This window comes from Cuculus canorus, chromosome 10, assembly GCF_017976375.1.
Source record: "Cuculus canorus isolate bCucCan1 chromosome 10, bCucCan1.pri, whole genome shotgun sequence".
In the NCBI taxonomy this organism is placed as follows: Eukaryota; Metazoa; Chordata; class Aves; order Cuculiformes; family Cuculidae; genus Cuculus; species Cuculus canorus.
This window is the reverse complement of record NC_071410.1, coordinates 21,557,245-21,573,532: the sequence shown is the minus strand read 5'-3', so window position 1 is coordinate 21,573,532 and position 16,288 is coordinate 21,557,245. Positions and strand designations below refer to the sequence as shown.

General features: G+C 45.0%; 1 protein-coding gene across 2 annotated transcripts in view; it reads left to right on the top strand.

The window, feature by feature from the left end:
* The window catches only part of LOC104063997 (vascular endothelial growth factor receptor kdr-like), a 155,156-nt gene extending 145,544 nt beyond the window's left edge, over positions 1 to 9,612 (top strand). For both annotated transcript variants that reach the window (XM_009566283.2, XM_054075189.1), the window contains exon 30: positions 4,026 to 9,612. In XM_009566283.2, the coding sequence (XP_009564578.2) occupies positions 4,026 to 4,236 (211 nt within the window). In that variant the 3' untranslated portion in view covers positions 4,237 to 9,612. The remainder of the gene's footprint in view (positions 1 to 4,025) is intronic.
* The last annotated feature ends 6,676 nt before the right edge of the window (positions 9,613 to 16,288 follow it).

Genomic DNA, 16,288 nt, shown 5'->3' with positions numbered 1-16,288 from the left:
AAACGAGTTTTCAGTTTGGGTCGGCGAGCAGATATTTATCAACTGAATGCCACAGCACTCACGTGCCTCATCTTCAGTCCTGCGCTGTGGTGAGAATACCAGCAGTCCGCTGGGACCAGGCTGAGACGCTCTCTGTTCGGAGCAGATTCATCAAACCTGAACATCTCCGTGATTGCCTCCTGCAGCTGCAGCACTAAGACATCAGGCAGAGGCAAAGTCAGTAAGGAAATCCCTTTCGTGGCAGTGTAATGCCAACCCAGGAGAAGCGCTGAACCAAGGAATGGCAAGTTTTTAATGAAATTATTTAATCACATAATAATTATTAACTTCTGAAGCTGCATAATTGTGTAATTAATCAAATCTAATGCCTTCAGACAGAAAATGTTTATCGGTGGGGCTCAGGGGGATTTTTCTCTCTAATCCAGGGCAGTACAAGTGGCTCAGAGCATCAAGGGGCCGTTGCTCTCTTCTGAAGCATCAAGTACTGACCACTGCCAAAGACACGGCTGCTACAGACAGTGCGGCTGCTTCAGGGTAGCAAATGAGATTTCAAGGACAGACAGAGAAAGGATTCTGCAGTCTCCCTTCCCAACACGCAGCCCAAGCATATCTACATTTCTCTGTGGCTGAGCATGAACAAAGTGGATCCAAGTGTCAGTAATACAGAGTGTTGAAGGGGAAAATGCAAAGGCCCTGAGATAGCTTTAATTTCGGAAATGCATTTAGATGAAAGGAATAGTTTTGTAAGTTAATTGCATTTTGGTCTGCCATAAGATAGACAAAACTTGCTTCTAACCTAATCCATCAGCCTTCTGTCATTGGAGCAAATATTAGATGTCAGCATTTAAGAGTGCTTCTTCAAACACCAGCCTGATTTCAGTGATGGGCAGTTATTCCCAGATATCCAGTCTCCTCATCTTCAGGGGCACAAACTTAACAAGAATGCTTGCTGGGAGTCTACGTGGGTCTGAAAATTCCCCATTGTTTGGCCAAACTAAACCCTAATAATGTTTCTCCAGCACTCTGAGATATGCAGGCTTGGGGCCAACTTAAACAGACACTTTCAAGCTTCTCTGTCTCCACTGACAACTTTAATACCTTGCAAATTAGAAGCCAGAGCATCCATGGAATTGTCCGAAACAAGTCAACAGAACCAAGCAACAAAAATAAAAAGACATACATAAACAGCGAAGTAAAGTTGTGGTTATTGGCCATGCCAGGGAAGAATTTGTCTATAGAGAAAGTGTGTGTAGAGAAAGGATGGCTGCCAAATGCATGGTATAAAGAAGGAGTTTCCACTTATATTTTTCTCTGGATAAAGAGGAAAAACTTAGACTGTGAAAGCAGAGTGCACTACATTTCTGCTGAAGTTTTTAGGGTTACTAGGATTTCTGCCTTGCAACTTCAACAGGCCTGGTTCCAATGACTTGTGCAGCTCTAAAGGCACAATAACATCAGCTTTATAATCTCTATAATCTCTACCTTTGCATTTTAGAAGTCCCAGAACCCAGGTTTACTCTAGATGTGCAAAAGATGGTGAGCTGGCTCTTACAACTCAGGGGTTCTAGGTTCCCTTCCTAGAGATAAAGCTGGAGACGCAAATCAATGAATCATAGAATGGTTTAGATAGGAAGGATTCTTAAAGATCATCCAGTTCCAGCCCCCCCTGCCATGGGCAGGGATATCTCCCACTGGATCAGGCTGCCCAAAGCCTATCCAACCTGGCCTTGAACACCTCCAGGGATGGTGCAGCCACCACTTCTCCAGGTAACATGGCCCAGGGCCTCCCCACCCTCATTGGGAAGAATTTCTTCCTAATATCTAGTCTAAACATTTCCCCTTCCAATTTGAAGCCATTACCCTTTTTCCTATCAGTACAGATCCCTGTAAAACATCCCTGCCCAGCTTCCTTGTAGTCCCCTTCAGGTACTGAAAGCTGCTCTATCGTCTCTCTGCAGCCTTCTCTTCTCCAGGCTGAACAACCCCAGCTCTCTCAGCCTGGACTCATAGAAGAGGTGCTCCAGCCCTCCGATCATCTTTGTAGCCCTTCTCTGAACTACCACAGCAAATGTGCTGTGGAAAGCCACCCTGGCACATGAAAATCAGGCCAGCCTCTCACTGCAGCTGGTTACAGCTGTGGCTGTTTGTTAGGGCTGAACTGGGCTGAACTTCTCAGCTCCTGGCTTAGAATGACTGGCTTCATGGACCGGGATGCACAGACTATCACCTGCTCCATATCCTCCCCCAGGAAGAGAACTCCAGGGACAGATAATTTACAGAGGGACCCTGTGATTTACAGGCTGTTGGTTGTGCACGGATCACAAACCACTGTTCCAGTCTAGCCAACGCGCTGCATGCTCACGATCTTTCCAGAATTAGAAAAACTTTAAGCGAAGCTGCTCACCCCAGTTCTGTCAGCCAGGCTGAGGGTACCTGCAGCTTGTGGGGAAACCACAGATTTTGGCAGCTTCCAGGATAGAGGCAAGAAAACACAACTTCTGAAGTCGTCATAGCATAACCTAGCAGGATGTGTTTATCCTTTCATAGGCAAAAGGAGCTGCGCTCCTGTACATTACAGTTCTGTCAGCCCAGGCATCTCTCTGCTATGAAGCCTGCAGTGCAGCTGCCACATCACAAAACCATGACAGCACACACAGGTGGTTCCTTGGATCTGCTCCTTGCCTTATTCATGATTCTTGTTCCCCCTCCTCCAATTACTGTATCTGTCTCTCAGCTCTTGTTTTTTTGCCCAGTGCAAGAATTGGCTTCGCTTTCTTTCTAAAGCGCCACGCTCTGAATCTGTGATAGACTGGTGGGGACTGTAAGAGCTACAGCAATACAAATACCATAAATGTAATGAATTATACAATTATTTGATGAACTGTTGATTATTCACACTTGGTTTAGGGTCATTAGAATGTAGCCTTATGCTCCTTTAAACACACACGGACTACACACAGAGTGCTTGAGCGTTGCCTGGTTTGAATTTCCCCCAGGCACGTTCCTAAGCCACTCTGAACTGAGATAGGAGTGCCATTAACCAGTCAGGAGTGTGGCTTATCCCAGAGGGATGCATGTTAAAGGATCCCTAAGCAAAGCAGCGAAGTTCAAAAGCCTTTCTCATTTTAAGAAACAACCCTCAACTATCCAGTCTTCTTCCAATGAATCCCTCACATGAAGAAACCAGGCTTAATAAAACATGATTTTTAAGGCAACACAGGACAGAAGTACCTTTTATTTTCTCCACTTGCTGTTCCTCAGGGTCACTTTGAGATACAAATCCTCTCCAGGGTTCTCTTGCTTTTAACATTGTGGTTGCTCCATGTGATGCAAGTTGCTTCTCCCCCACTGCCTTCATCACCTATAATAAGAGAAGACAGCAGAAAATGAAAGCTGGCTCTCTCTAATAGCATCAGTTACAGGCCAGCAGCTGTAATGTTGAAAAGTGCTGCCCTTCACTAGCGCAATGCTCAGTAATTATAAAGGGCCGGAGAATAGAAGAGAGCTTTTGCTGGGTGCTGCAGGAGTGAGTTCAACACCCACTCTTGCTTTCAGTATCACTTTAAATCAGTCTGTCATAGATTACTCATTATTTCATTCTTTATTATACTTAAAGAAAAGTCAGAGTCTTCAGTTCCGCTTTCAGAAAAGTCATATTTTTACTGACCTGTGTGAGCACAACAAGAGAGAACATGATTGTACGGAGAGGACAGGGGCAGTTGTAACGAGGATATATACAGTGCACTGAAATGTGGCAGGCTAAAAAAGACAGGGCTACAGGACTCCTGAATTTACTTCTATGTCTACTTTTAAAACACCAAGCTATTTGCAACACCTAACTCAGTTCCTTCACCCAGCCTGTACAATGTCACTTCTTACCGGATGCTGCAAAGGGAAATTGAAATGCATTATATATACATAATAATATATATTTCTTTTAAAAAATCATTCTGGCCATTAATTACACATTGAGACAAAACCTCATGGAGATGGGATCAATATACTGTCCTGTTTGTTCCCAACAGGCGCAGAGCTGTTAGCAAGAGCAAAGAATCCATATTATCCGATCACGAGCGGGAGGCTGTCAAATACCAGCCAGCAGTACAGATAGAAGAGGACACCATGGACTTCACACTGGAAGACTCTGTTCTCCTTCCTATGGATCCAAGCCTGGAATGCCACAGCCCACCTCCGGATTACAACTCCGTCATCCACTACTCGGCCCCCCCGGTGTAACGAGGCCAGCTTGATGCACGCTGCCTCTCAGCCACGCTAGATTCCGCATGCCTCCACACCTGGATAAAGAGCCTGGGACACAGTAGAAGGGAAATCTGACAGGACATCAGTTCATCTGTTTCTTCTGGCACGTCTCTGATGCAAACAGAAACATTTAAAGAGCACCTCCTTTGCAATCTTTAAAGGCAACGTGTGTGGGAATGCAAATTCTGTCTATGGGAATCGTTAGTTGGAGCTGTAACCCAGAACGGCTTCCACACCTTCCTCCTCTCGCTAGGACTCCTCCTTGGCATGGGCAGATCTACAAGCTCCTTCATTCACATTTTACTCTATAAAAGTCACCAAGAGTCATGGCAAGTGAGTTGTGAAAACAAGGTTCATTCTGCTGGTCCCTGCTGCAGGGACTGTTCAGCGTGATACTGTGACGGATCCACCGGAAACTATAGCCATACACACTGACACTTTGCTTCTGGGCAAAACCCAAAACTGAAACGTCATTTTTGGGATCTCACCTTTTGTAAGTATTCTTGAAACATTATGAAATCCAAAACACTTTGGCTACAATTTGTGATTTAGCAATTTCCACCACTTATAGGATACACTCCTAAAAATGACACGGCACAGAAGAAGCAGATGGTACTCATGGCTGGTCTTCTGGGCTCTCAGAGGATACAGTGTGGTTGAGTCTGTTTCCTTGTGTTGTCTCCTTGTCCAAACAACAATTTATTTCACCCACATGCAATAGGGAACCTTGATCAAGATGCATCTGTAACAAGCACAAGGCAAAATCCCTGCCTTAAATAAGAACCTTTTTAAGCTTAAATAGCCAGAATTTCCCAGCACACATGCACGTTTGTGTGAACATGCAGCAAATGCTTATTAACAACACGAGAGTTACACAAAAATACACGAACACCCTTGCAGCACCAGCAGGGCAGCCGCATTTTCACATCTCCTCTCTGCACGCAGGCTATTTACTGAAAAGGAGAAAAAAAAAAAAATCATTTCCTTTGGATTCTGTGGCTGATGCCCAACAGTTTGATGTTGAGAATACCAGTCACTGCTAACCTGTAAGCAGGTGTGACACAGACTTGTCTCTGCCTGTCTTGCCGAGGTAAACACTGGTGTGCTGTGCCCCCCCTGCATCTGAACCCTTCCACAAAGCTTTTTCTGCAGCCGAATCGTGCTGGGCTGTATGGATCTCAAGCGCTCACATCCGAGAACTCCAAAGTGTGCTGCCCTCTGCCTAAAAGCCATGTGGCAGGGATGGTTGGGCTGCAAGGTGGTCCCACGGCCATCCCAAGCATTCTTGCAGCAAATAATTGGTTACCTCATAGCAACCAGAGCTGACTCTAGAAATCTAGGAAAGTTAGAGGTGTCAGGGTTGCAAGTATGAAAAGCAAGGATGAGGAAGATGTTCACTGCCAGCTGAGGCTCTAACCTCGCAAATGATGAGCCTGTATCTGCCCGTGCCTCCCTTTCCTTGCAGCTCCTCCCAAGGTCTGCACAACCCATCCCTTTTCTCCTTAGAACTGACACTGATTTGACTTCTTCAGAGAAAAGGAATTTCTCTTCACTGTAACACAGTAGGGGAAGGGGAAAAAAAAGCCAACGCTTGCAAACCACTGCCATGACCTGGGTGAAGACAGCCTCAACACCCGCGCAGCCGGGAAATCATTCCTCAATGATCAGTCACAGCTGGTTACACTGAAGAAAACGCAAACAAGCCTCAGGTATTACCAAACCCCAAACCATGTCAACTGTGAATGCTAAAGCATTGGAAGTATGGGCTCTTGGGAACTGTGCTTCTCATCCTCCTTGACTTTAGATTCAATGGAGTAAGGAAATCACCCGCAGGAACTCATGAGCCCCTTGTTCATTGCAGACCCACCACAGAGCTGTGGTCTGTAGTTGCTTTATGGTCATTTTTGCACTTCTTTGTATTTTAATACCTATGTATGAAGTAGAGCTGGTCATAAAACAGAAGAAACTACTGGGAAAGAATTCATCTGATGAGTCCCTGCAAGCTCATTGGATCCGTTTTTCATCAAACAGTGAATTAAGACTCTATAGCTTGGATCAAATCATCAATCACTGCTCATGGAAATAATTTATTAATCTGGCAAAAAGAAAAAAAAAAAGTGCAGATACTTTGTCTGCCTCTGCTCTTGATGGCACCAGTGTGAGATGGTTTGCTACTGTGCCTTGTTCTGCAGGGTAAGGAAACAGCAGTGTTTAAACACTTATGCTCATAAACTTTACAATAAGTACATCTGGGGAAAATCCCTGCACGTATGCTCTCTATTTTGAAAACGAATGGGAAACACTGTTGTGTGAACAGTCCACTTCTGAGAGAGTCTAGTGTCTCACTTTTCCCTTTGACCACGAAGGACTGGTGAGGTCCCTCAGAGACCAGAGGAACATTAAGAACGTTTCCCAAGCGGGACACAAGCGAACATACAAGTGGAGCACTGGCAGCCAGGTCCCTTTCTGGCTCCCAGTGACAGATACTGGCCTATCCGCATCAGGCGAGTTGATGTGAAAGCGAAGTGTGGGTTCAAGTCCTCGACACTTGTTTTCCAACACCAGTCGTGCTGACAGCTCTCTGGAAAACAAGGGCTCCTCTGCAGTGACAGAATCAACAGCTGCCTTGAGCAGGACGGCCACATCTTCAGAGAGCAGAGATCCCCTCTGAGCCCACCATGATGGCTTCAAGGGCTCTGGGAACGGCAAGGGAATGGTGTTTGGGCAGCTGGTTATTCAGAGTGGAAGACTTTTTTCCTCCTTATAGTAAATATAACAACCAAAAGTATTGCCTGAAAAGTATTATTGGACATCCATCTTCTATTTTATTTACTAATATTTCGTTTGTTCTCTTCTCTCCTCCCTTAATTTAATTACTGTTCTTCTATCACAGCAATGTATATAGTTTACCCAGTAGAAACAAATACAGTGATTCATTTATATGGTAAAATTTGTAACATTGTAGTCCAAAGAGAAAGAGATATCCAGCCATAACAGAGATAGGTAGTGTTACTAAACATTTCACTAATGCTTGCAGGCCAGGCTCCAGTTTACAGTGCCCCATAGTGCCCTCTCATAGCAGTTCTGCTCCCGAGTGTGAGTATCTCCGTCTCTAACTTGCTTTCTACATTATTTAGTCTCAGTTAGGAAACAGGGATCTGGAGGAATCTGGCAGGTTTATCTCATTCCTGGAAGTGTCCTCACGCAGCTTGTGCTAAAGGCGAGGAACGTCCACTGCCTCAGTTTAATTGAAGGCTGCTGCGCTAGCAAGAGGATCAGCAGGGGCCAAAGGGTTTAAATATGTCATGTTCATGATTTTTACAGACTTCTCAGGGATTCTTACTCGACTCCTGTCAGCCACCTGCTTTGTCCAAACTGTCTGCGCTCCATGGTCTCTGGCATTAACACATACCTTTGGGCAGCCTGATTTAATGGGGTGGCCCTGCCCATGGCAGGGGGGTTGGAACTAGATGATCTTTAAGGTCCCTTCCAACCCAAACTGTTCTATGATTCTTTGTTCTCTTTAACGTGCTTGTTCCTACTGCTTTTGTCCTTTTGTCACTCCAGAGAATTTGGCCAAAGGAACTCAGAGCTGACCACAGAAAAATGCTGTCTTCTCTCCATGTAGCTGTCCGAGGATAAGTGCCTTCACCCTGTCCTCAGCCAGGCTGCTTTTATCAGCCTGGTTTCCCATCTCATCTTTTCTCTACTTTTCATCTACCTCTCAGTATTTGTTTCTCATGGTCCCTTTGGATTGCTTGTCTCTGCCTTCGGAATAGGATCAGGCATAGGACTTGTTTCACTCTGCTATTTCCTGTACGTTCTTCTCCTCCAAAGCCTGAACTAGAGAACTTAAAGCAAGCAGCTTTCGCATCATACGTGTTCTAACATACACAATATTGGAATGTCTGAATGCCTCTCTGTGCCCTTCCCTGAACAAGAGAAGCTTTTTAATCCATTGATTTTTCAGTATTTGGTATCTGAAACAAAACAAAGGTGACTATCCATGTGCGCCTCACCTTCCACCTAGCCCTTTCTCAAACAGTGAGGTTTCTCTTAGGTTCTTCCAGGTTATCCTCGCAAGAAGAGGGTGGTAACCAGGATGCTGGGCACACATCATCTACTCAGGACTTAAAGGAAGGTCAGATAAAAACCTTAAGTCTGCATAATGGTCTCAAACAAAAGCACTGAAATGTGAGCCCACCAAACGCTGAGGATGCATGTATTCAGGGCTGCCTTCAGGCACAAACTGCTCTCCTTAAACCATCCTCCTAATACAATCGCTGCTCTCCAGTCAGCCTGCTTGGCAAATGCCTGGGATAACCTGGAATGTTCAGGCACTGCTCTCTTGGGCTTTACTTTCTTGTACACTGTAGGAATGTTAGTTGGCAGCTGAGCCTGTAATCGGCCATTCAAGAGGTTATGGCTTATCTTCTCAATGACCCTTTATGCTGGGTGCTGGCACTGCCTTGTCGTGTCCTATCTTGCTCTACAAATTTGACGTGGCCCTGTTCCAGCTGTGAGGATGTGATCTTGGGTCAATGGTCTCTAGCTCCCATCAGCACCGATTGGAGAACGCTTGCAGGGAAACACCTCTAGCAGATAGCTACGTAACAGGACAAAGCGTTATTGGGTTTTCCTGAACACAGGATTTCACCAGGATCGGTATTACACTTTCTTGTCATAAAGTGAATGGAAAATACAGAAAGCAGCAATAACGCCTCTGTCCTTCCCTGCAAACAGTCATGGCCAAACCCTGAGATCCGTTTTCCTGGGTTTATACTACATCACAGAAAAAAACATAAAGAATTTTGCCAAAACAAAGACACCAGCACCATGTTAGACAAGTAGCTTTCAGGGAGGACTCCTGGACATGTCCCTGTCAGCATCAGTCACTATATAGGTGACAGGTTAAGTGCTGAGCACAAGCACTGCCTCGTTTGTTGGACACGTGTGTTGTCATATTAACACTTTCTGGGCCCCCCACACCAATGTGATGCTATGAGGGTTATGGTTACAGGACAACAAGTGCAGAATGCACTGAGCACTGTCCCAGTGTCCTGCCTAAGAATCCGGCGTCACCAGAGCCAGCACACCCTTATCACTATGTTCCTTTTTCCTTAGCCCTTGAGTTGCCAAAGCAGCTAACGGAAACTGAGAAGACCCAGCAACCTGGGACTTAAAGAAAATAAACCAAGTGCCATGTAACAGTAAAGACACTAAGGAATGTTTGTCTGCCATGTTCCTGTCTGTCTGAAGAATGTATGCACTGAAAACAACGCTTTCGTATGTAGTCAAAAATTGTACTGTATCTATTAACCCAAAAAAATAAAAAGATTCTATATTTATAGAGCCCAGGGCTCCTTTGTGTCCTCTTTTGGCTTGAAAAGTGCTGTCCTTGAAGCAAAATATAACTAAATAATATAACAGTTTTGAGAGATTTTTACAGGGCATAGATCTCATGAATTTCTACAAGGGGTTCAGAGCTCAGGACACCAGCCTGCTGCACTGCCACTGCTCTCAGGTATCCAACCACCTCACATGCTTCAGAGATTCACAGAGCTCAGGGAACGCTGGCCCAGTTTGCTGGAGACAGAGAGAAACTGAGCTGCCGCCCATGAATCACAGACTGCCATCTGGTGACATGTAAAATCAATAAATAACTAGAGAGATGGGACAGAGATAGAAGATAGGATCAGAATTCTGCATTCTAAATGAGACCCTGGGTCACCAAAGCGTGTAAGTACAGGAGCCTGTGGAGATGATTTGCACAACGTGGTAGCATCTGGGGGTTGTTCAGATTCAAAATCACAGAAATTGTTTCATTTAGCTTACCATAGTACTATAAAGAGAAAACGAATACATATTCCCCAACACACCCTCACAACCATGTTATTGACTTCTCAGCAGAACAAATTCTGCTCTGTTGAAATACATACTATTCCTTGTTCTTCTTATTTTGTAGTTAAGGTCGAACATATAGAGGGCTGAGGGAAAAAACCTAAATGCCCAATAGACAAGAGCAGCAGCTAGGCCATTTTCCTTACCTGCTGGCTAATTGTTCTGAAACACAATTGCCCATTCCTCTTTCCATTTTGGTGCCGCAGCAGGAAACAACTGGTAGAAAAAAACTGAGCTCTTGCAGATGTTTACAGACCGAAAAATACTGGTGCCTGCTTATGTCTTAAAATAAACCCTGCTATTGGAAAAAAAAAAAAAGCGTGTGAGAGTTTGAGTCATCCTGCTATTAGCACAGGCTTAAGAGTTACTGGTCTGTGTATTTTGGTAGTCACATTAAAAACCATGAAGCACTCAAGTCACTTCAAACATTTTAGTTTCTCCTCATTGCCTGTTCCAAACAGTCCTAGAAATGTGTCTAAATTACACATGTCATTCGAAAAGCAGCAATCTCCCTTCATTCGCATAATAAGCAGGAACACTCTCTGTAAACTATAAAATGTTCAAGTTCTTTATGTAACACCTGAGCCTCCGTGTGCCTGGGCAATAGAGAATGTCCTGCATGGGGAAAACGATGTATTAAATGGGGGAGGAAAATATACAAAATTAATTCTGGTTTGCTTTTAGCACAAGACGTGAATTATTAATCACACACAGCTCGAGTTCGCTTGTGGAAGGTACTCTGTGATGGCATGCCTTGCAGGAGAACTTTAGGAAAGCAGTACACCAGGAACCAAGCAATGTGAGCTTTTCTCTTTGGTTTTGGCCAGGGTTTGGAACTTCTCTGTCCCTTACTTTTTGCAGGTATAACATAAAAGAGTTTGTTTTTTACATCAGCACTGTGTAGAGACACAAAGCTAGAACATCTCAATCTGAAGTATTGGAACTTCGTGGCTTGAGGTGACAAAAAGCCAAGAAGAAGATAGCGACTGGCAAGAGAAAAAGTTAGGAGTCAGAAAAACAGATTTTGTGGTGATCACATCGGAAAGCTGAGAAGAGAAGTCAGCTGATGTCCAGTGAGGTTCTTCTTCCTTCCTCCCATAAGGAGACTCACCTTATGAAGGTTTGTAGAGTGCTATGACTCTGCAAGATGGAAAGCACTGGTATTTTTGCAGGTTCTGTACACAGTGAGGCCCAAAAGCAGTAGACTGATTAAGTGGATGAAGCCCTACAAGGGCCATAAATATAACCATTATTTTTAGCAGTACTGAAGCTGGTTATGATGAGTCACAGTTGTTACTACAGCCTGATGAGTTAGTATTCATTAAAACTTAGAGAGGAGAAATTACTCTGTTTAAACCTCTCTGTTTAAGCTATTGGGAAACAGAATGCAGGAAATCATAGCTCTGGCAGTTCACTTCATCCTTCCTCATCTGCACTGATGCGCAAAGGGAACCTGTCTGGCCCTTTCCTCACCACAGGGTCAGTGAATGCTTACTCTGTGTCTGCCCAGGCCACATGGGCAGAGGAACACGGCTTCCGAATATTCCTATTCCGTATTTCTCAAAGTGGCCTTTAAGGCAGGGCTGTTGCTCCCAGGCAGTAATAGGACTGAAGGGTATTTCAAAGTATAAGCTGTCACAATATTAAACACCAAATGTTGAGTGATGAAATTAATGAGGAGAGCCTCCCATATTCTTCCTGTGCATTTGCCCCTGAAGTCACTGAGTGTGAATACACGATCCACACAGAGCCCCGTGGGTCACAATCTAGCCTGCTCTTCACAGAGAAGAAATAATACCCAAGACAAAAGAATTATTTCCTATGCTTTTCAAGCTGTACATCCTCTATGTTCAGAGGTTTTTCTTCAGTGCATGGGTTGATCATAAAGGAGATAAAGAGGTGGAGTCTGTCTGCCAGCCCTTCACTGGCCAGACAGCACACATGAGTGGCTTTAGTCAAAACGAGAACTCATCACATGGTGCGAAAAATCAGTAACGCGTGTAACCCAGTGTAGGAAAACACAGCTGCTTGTCTTCCTTTAACAGCAGGGGATTAAAGCGTGGTTTTACCTGTCCTGAAAAGGGTAGGAATAGATGTCTGCTGGGTGCTCCCTTCTAAACCTATGGCAATGAGGTTATAGGACCAGATCTAGCACCTGCACCGTTTCTAAGGCAAACTGCAGCTGCACCGCTGGTTTCCTCAGTTCAGAGATCTCACTCACAGCAGGAGTTGACCCACGCAAATAAAGGAAAAAACCTACTTCAGCTCTTAAGAGCGACACTAAGACCCATATAAAATTCAACAAGGACAAAACCTGCACTTGGGAAGGACTAAACCCATGAAGGATACAGGCTGGGGTCTGGCTGGCTGGGGAAAAGAGCCCTGGTAGCCATCAGCCAAACGCGCCAGCCACGCATCCTGGCAGTGAGGAGGGCCAGCGCCATCCTGGGCTGCATTGAGAGGAACACATCCAGAGGAAGCTCCTGGCCCTCCCTGCTTACCACTCATTAAACCACATCTAGAACACTGCATGCCCCCACCAGCACAAGCAAGACACTGAAACTTGGACTGAGTTCAGGAAAGGACCACCAAGATGTCCAGGACTTGCTCTGTGAGCAGAGGCTGAGGAGCTGGGCTTGTCCAGCCTGGAGAAAGGACAGCTTCAGAGGGACCCAAGAGCAGCACCCACACGCCTGGGATGGGGCTGTCAGGAAGGAGGAGCCAGACTCTTCACAGAGGCACATGGCAGGAGGAAGGGAAATGAGAGACAAATTAAAACAGAGAGGTGCATATATGGACATAAAGAGCAACTTCTCCATGACAACAGTCAGAAAGCAGAGCAGATTGCTTCAAGAGGGCCAGACCCTGCTCAGTGCAGGAGGGCTGACTACAGACCTCCTCAGGTCTTCACCAACTTGTATTATCCTATGATCGAGTCTGACTTATGGTTGCGCCCTTGTGTTTTTCTATGCAGGCAAATTACCACCACAAAACCTCTCTACACAGGCCTGGCCTTTCAGAATCCAAACCAGTGATGTATCCTGAGCCTCAGCAGAGCTCTGGGAACGACAGGTAAAGTGGTATCTGCTAAGAACTAACGACTTCTTCATCTGCACCAAAACAGAAGGTGTGGCAACACTGACCTCACACACAGAAGCGGAGCAAACAGCATTCTCTTTGTATAAAAGTACATGTCAGCTGGCTGCTCTAAGAAAACCACAGCCCATTTTATCCTATGGCTTCATATCTACGTGTCTGCCCACTATTTGTTCTTAATACCACTCTGCTCCACTTGTCAGGTAACAAATAGTACTCAGTGTTCTCCCATACCATAATTTATCACATCTAAATAGTGATTGTAGTCATTAGCTCATCACACTCACTACATTAACTGTGATCTGTCTTTCAGGGTCATATTTTTACCAGAACCCTGTGGAAGGGCAATTCTCGACAATCGCGTCATATTTCTAAAATCGTTATAGAAAGCTGTTAAGAACTCCAGAGGAGGGTCTGCTCCTCAGCGACTGCACCAGGGGAGACCTCATCACTGTCTACAACTCCCTGAAAAGACATTGCAGTGAGGCGGATGCTGGGCTCTTCTCCCAAGTAGCAAGAGACAGGACGAGAGGAAATGGCCTCAAGCTTCTCCAGGGGAGGTTAGACTGGATATGAGGGAAAATCTCTTCACTGAAAGGGTTCTCATGCACTGGAACGTCTGCCCAGGGCAGTTGTGAAGTCCCCATCCCTGAAGAGGTTTAAAAGACGGGCAGACAAGGTACTCAGGGACCTGGTTTAGTAGTGGACAGGTACACTTGGACTCGATGACCCCAAAGGTCTTTTCCAACCAAGTGATTCTATGGATCAGGCACATGGGGAAGTACACTGTGCTGTGTCAGTAACTCACTTTCACTCAGTCACACGGGGCGACATATCTCCTTTGCCCACAATTATTTCTTTTCCCAGCTTTTACTGTGAAAACTTAGCAATTTACAGTTTTTCCTCTCTCTTCCACTGTACCACTGCTAAAGAAAAATAAAAACCTGACAGCAGGCAACATCGCACAATGAAGTGCTGAACAAAACCAAATTAGCCTCACAACTCCTGTACATCAGCTGGTGCCTCCTGCCCTTCCAGGCTGAGGAGGACAAGCAGTATTAGTGTGACTTTTTAAAGCTAGGACCACAGCCTCGGTGATCCTCAGGGTCAACAGAAGAGACCTGAGGATCTCTGGATGCTCTGCTTGGAGTAGCAGTTAAGCCTGACCACTGTCACAGCAAATTCCTCAAAAACCCAAAGGTTAATTCACTTTTCATAACTATGCATTTAAAATAAAAACCACCAAGAATTTTATTCTTTCCTGGAAGTGTTTTGACCTTTTATTTATGTATAATTTTCAAACCCTGTCTTGCACTGTTTATGCCCCAAGCTAGGATGTCACAACCCATCTTAAGCAGAGAGCAGAACTGCACAGACAAGCGGAGAGAAGCAGGGAGAGCAGGTGGGAGGGGTAAGAATCATGGATGTGGTGGATCAAGGTAATGGGCTTCCTTCATCATGTCTACTGAAACCTTGGGGATCAACAGAATCCCTTTCCTATCTTTCTCCAAAGCTTCTGGAACAAGCAACAAGCCACTCTCATGATTCAATTATCAAGGCAGAAGTGTACCATGACTGTACAACCCCATGAAAGAGGGATGGGATGGCAGACTGAAACCAAAACATGACCTCACCAAGCACTAAACCAGCTATATCAAAATCTGAACATCAGAAACCACTTCTTGTCTATCTGATGAATGGATCCTGAACTCTAAGCTGCATCAGTGATTCCTCCTGTTGCCATCATGACTCATCACTGGGATCAGACCACTGCTCTGACACCTACTGACTCAATATCCCTCCACTGCTGGATGAATTTTTTGGCTGTGCTGCTACAACGCCGTTTTGCCTTGATGCTTACCTCTGAATTTGTGACATCCCAGATGCCTTCAGGACTGTGTAATAAATGAGACATGCCAACAGAAAAAGTCATCCTCATCCTCATTCCTTCCCTTTGCACCATTATTTCCTTCCTGAAAGGAAAAGATAGGAATTCAGGAGAGAATACATGCTTTTCTTCAAACAATGCTCAGAACAGTTCTGGAGCTGGCCATAATGCATTGTTCCTCTCTGCTCTGTAAGTAAAGAACCCACTTCTTGCTGGTGCCGGCTGCCACTGCTGCTTCAAACATCCTTTAGGGAGCCACTGGAGCACAAGGAAGCGTTGCTCTCACAGTTCCCTGCTCTGTGTCTCTGGTAGTCTACACACATTTCAGTCAGGGGAAGAAAGAATATCCCCAGGTGAGGAACACAGAAACCTGGATTCCAGAATCTTATTTATTCAAAGTACAGCCAGAAATTTTCTCCAGACTTGAGCAAACCACACCTCGTTAAGCAAAAAATAAGTTGTAATACTGCCCTAAATCATGCTCAGCAGTTCACTCCTCCGAACAGCATCCCAAGTGTGGGACAATTAACAATAAACTATTTCCTAAGACTTCAGGTAATGATCAGGTGTCAGGGAGTTTTTTATTTAAGTAAGACTAAAGCCCTTCTTCTTTTCCATTGTAACCCCATTAATAAAGAGCAATATTTCTAACAGGCTTAAACACTACCTACTGACTGAGTAGTCCCTAATTGAAAAGAGAAACAGTACAGAGTATGCAAACCCTGTTCACGCCACCTGCCTCCAATCTGATAGAATGGGAAAAGACCTGAAAGGGGAAAGTGAGTACACATGATGACTTGGAAATCTGTGCAAAGGCAGAAGAATCTTGGTACTATGATATGACTAAATTTTGCTTGCATCAAGGATTTCGTTAAGTTGCCCTGATACCTAACAGGCCGAACTGCACGGATATCTGGATTAGTGTGGTCAGACCACTTGATGCTCACAGATACTGCCCACAATTTGCCCTTCAGGAAATTCACTCCTTTTCTGTTTCTATGCAAAGCGCTTCAGAAGAAGGGCTGCCATCTGCAGTGAGAGCCAGGAATGTCTCCCAGCCACTTCTGCAGCTAAGTATTCCCTCCTGGTTTCTTCCTCCTTTTCCAACAGCAGGTCCTTCAACTCAAACTGGTGGCAGAGGTT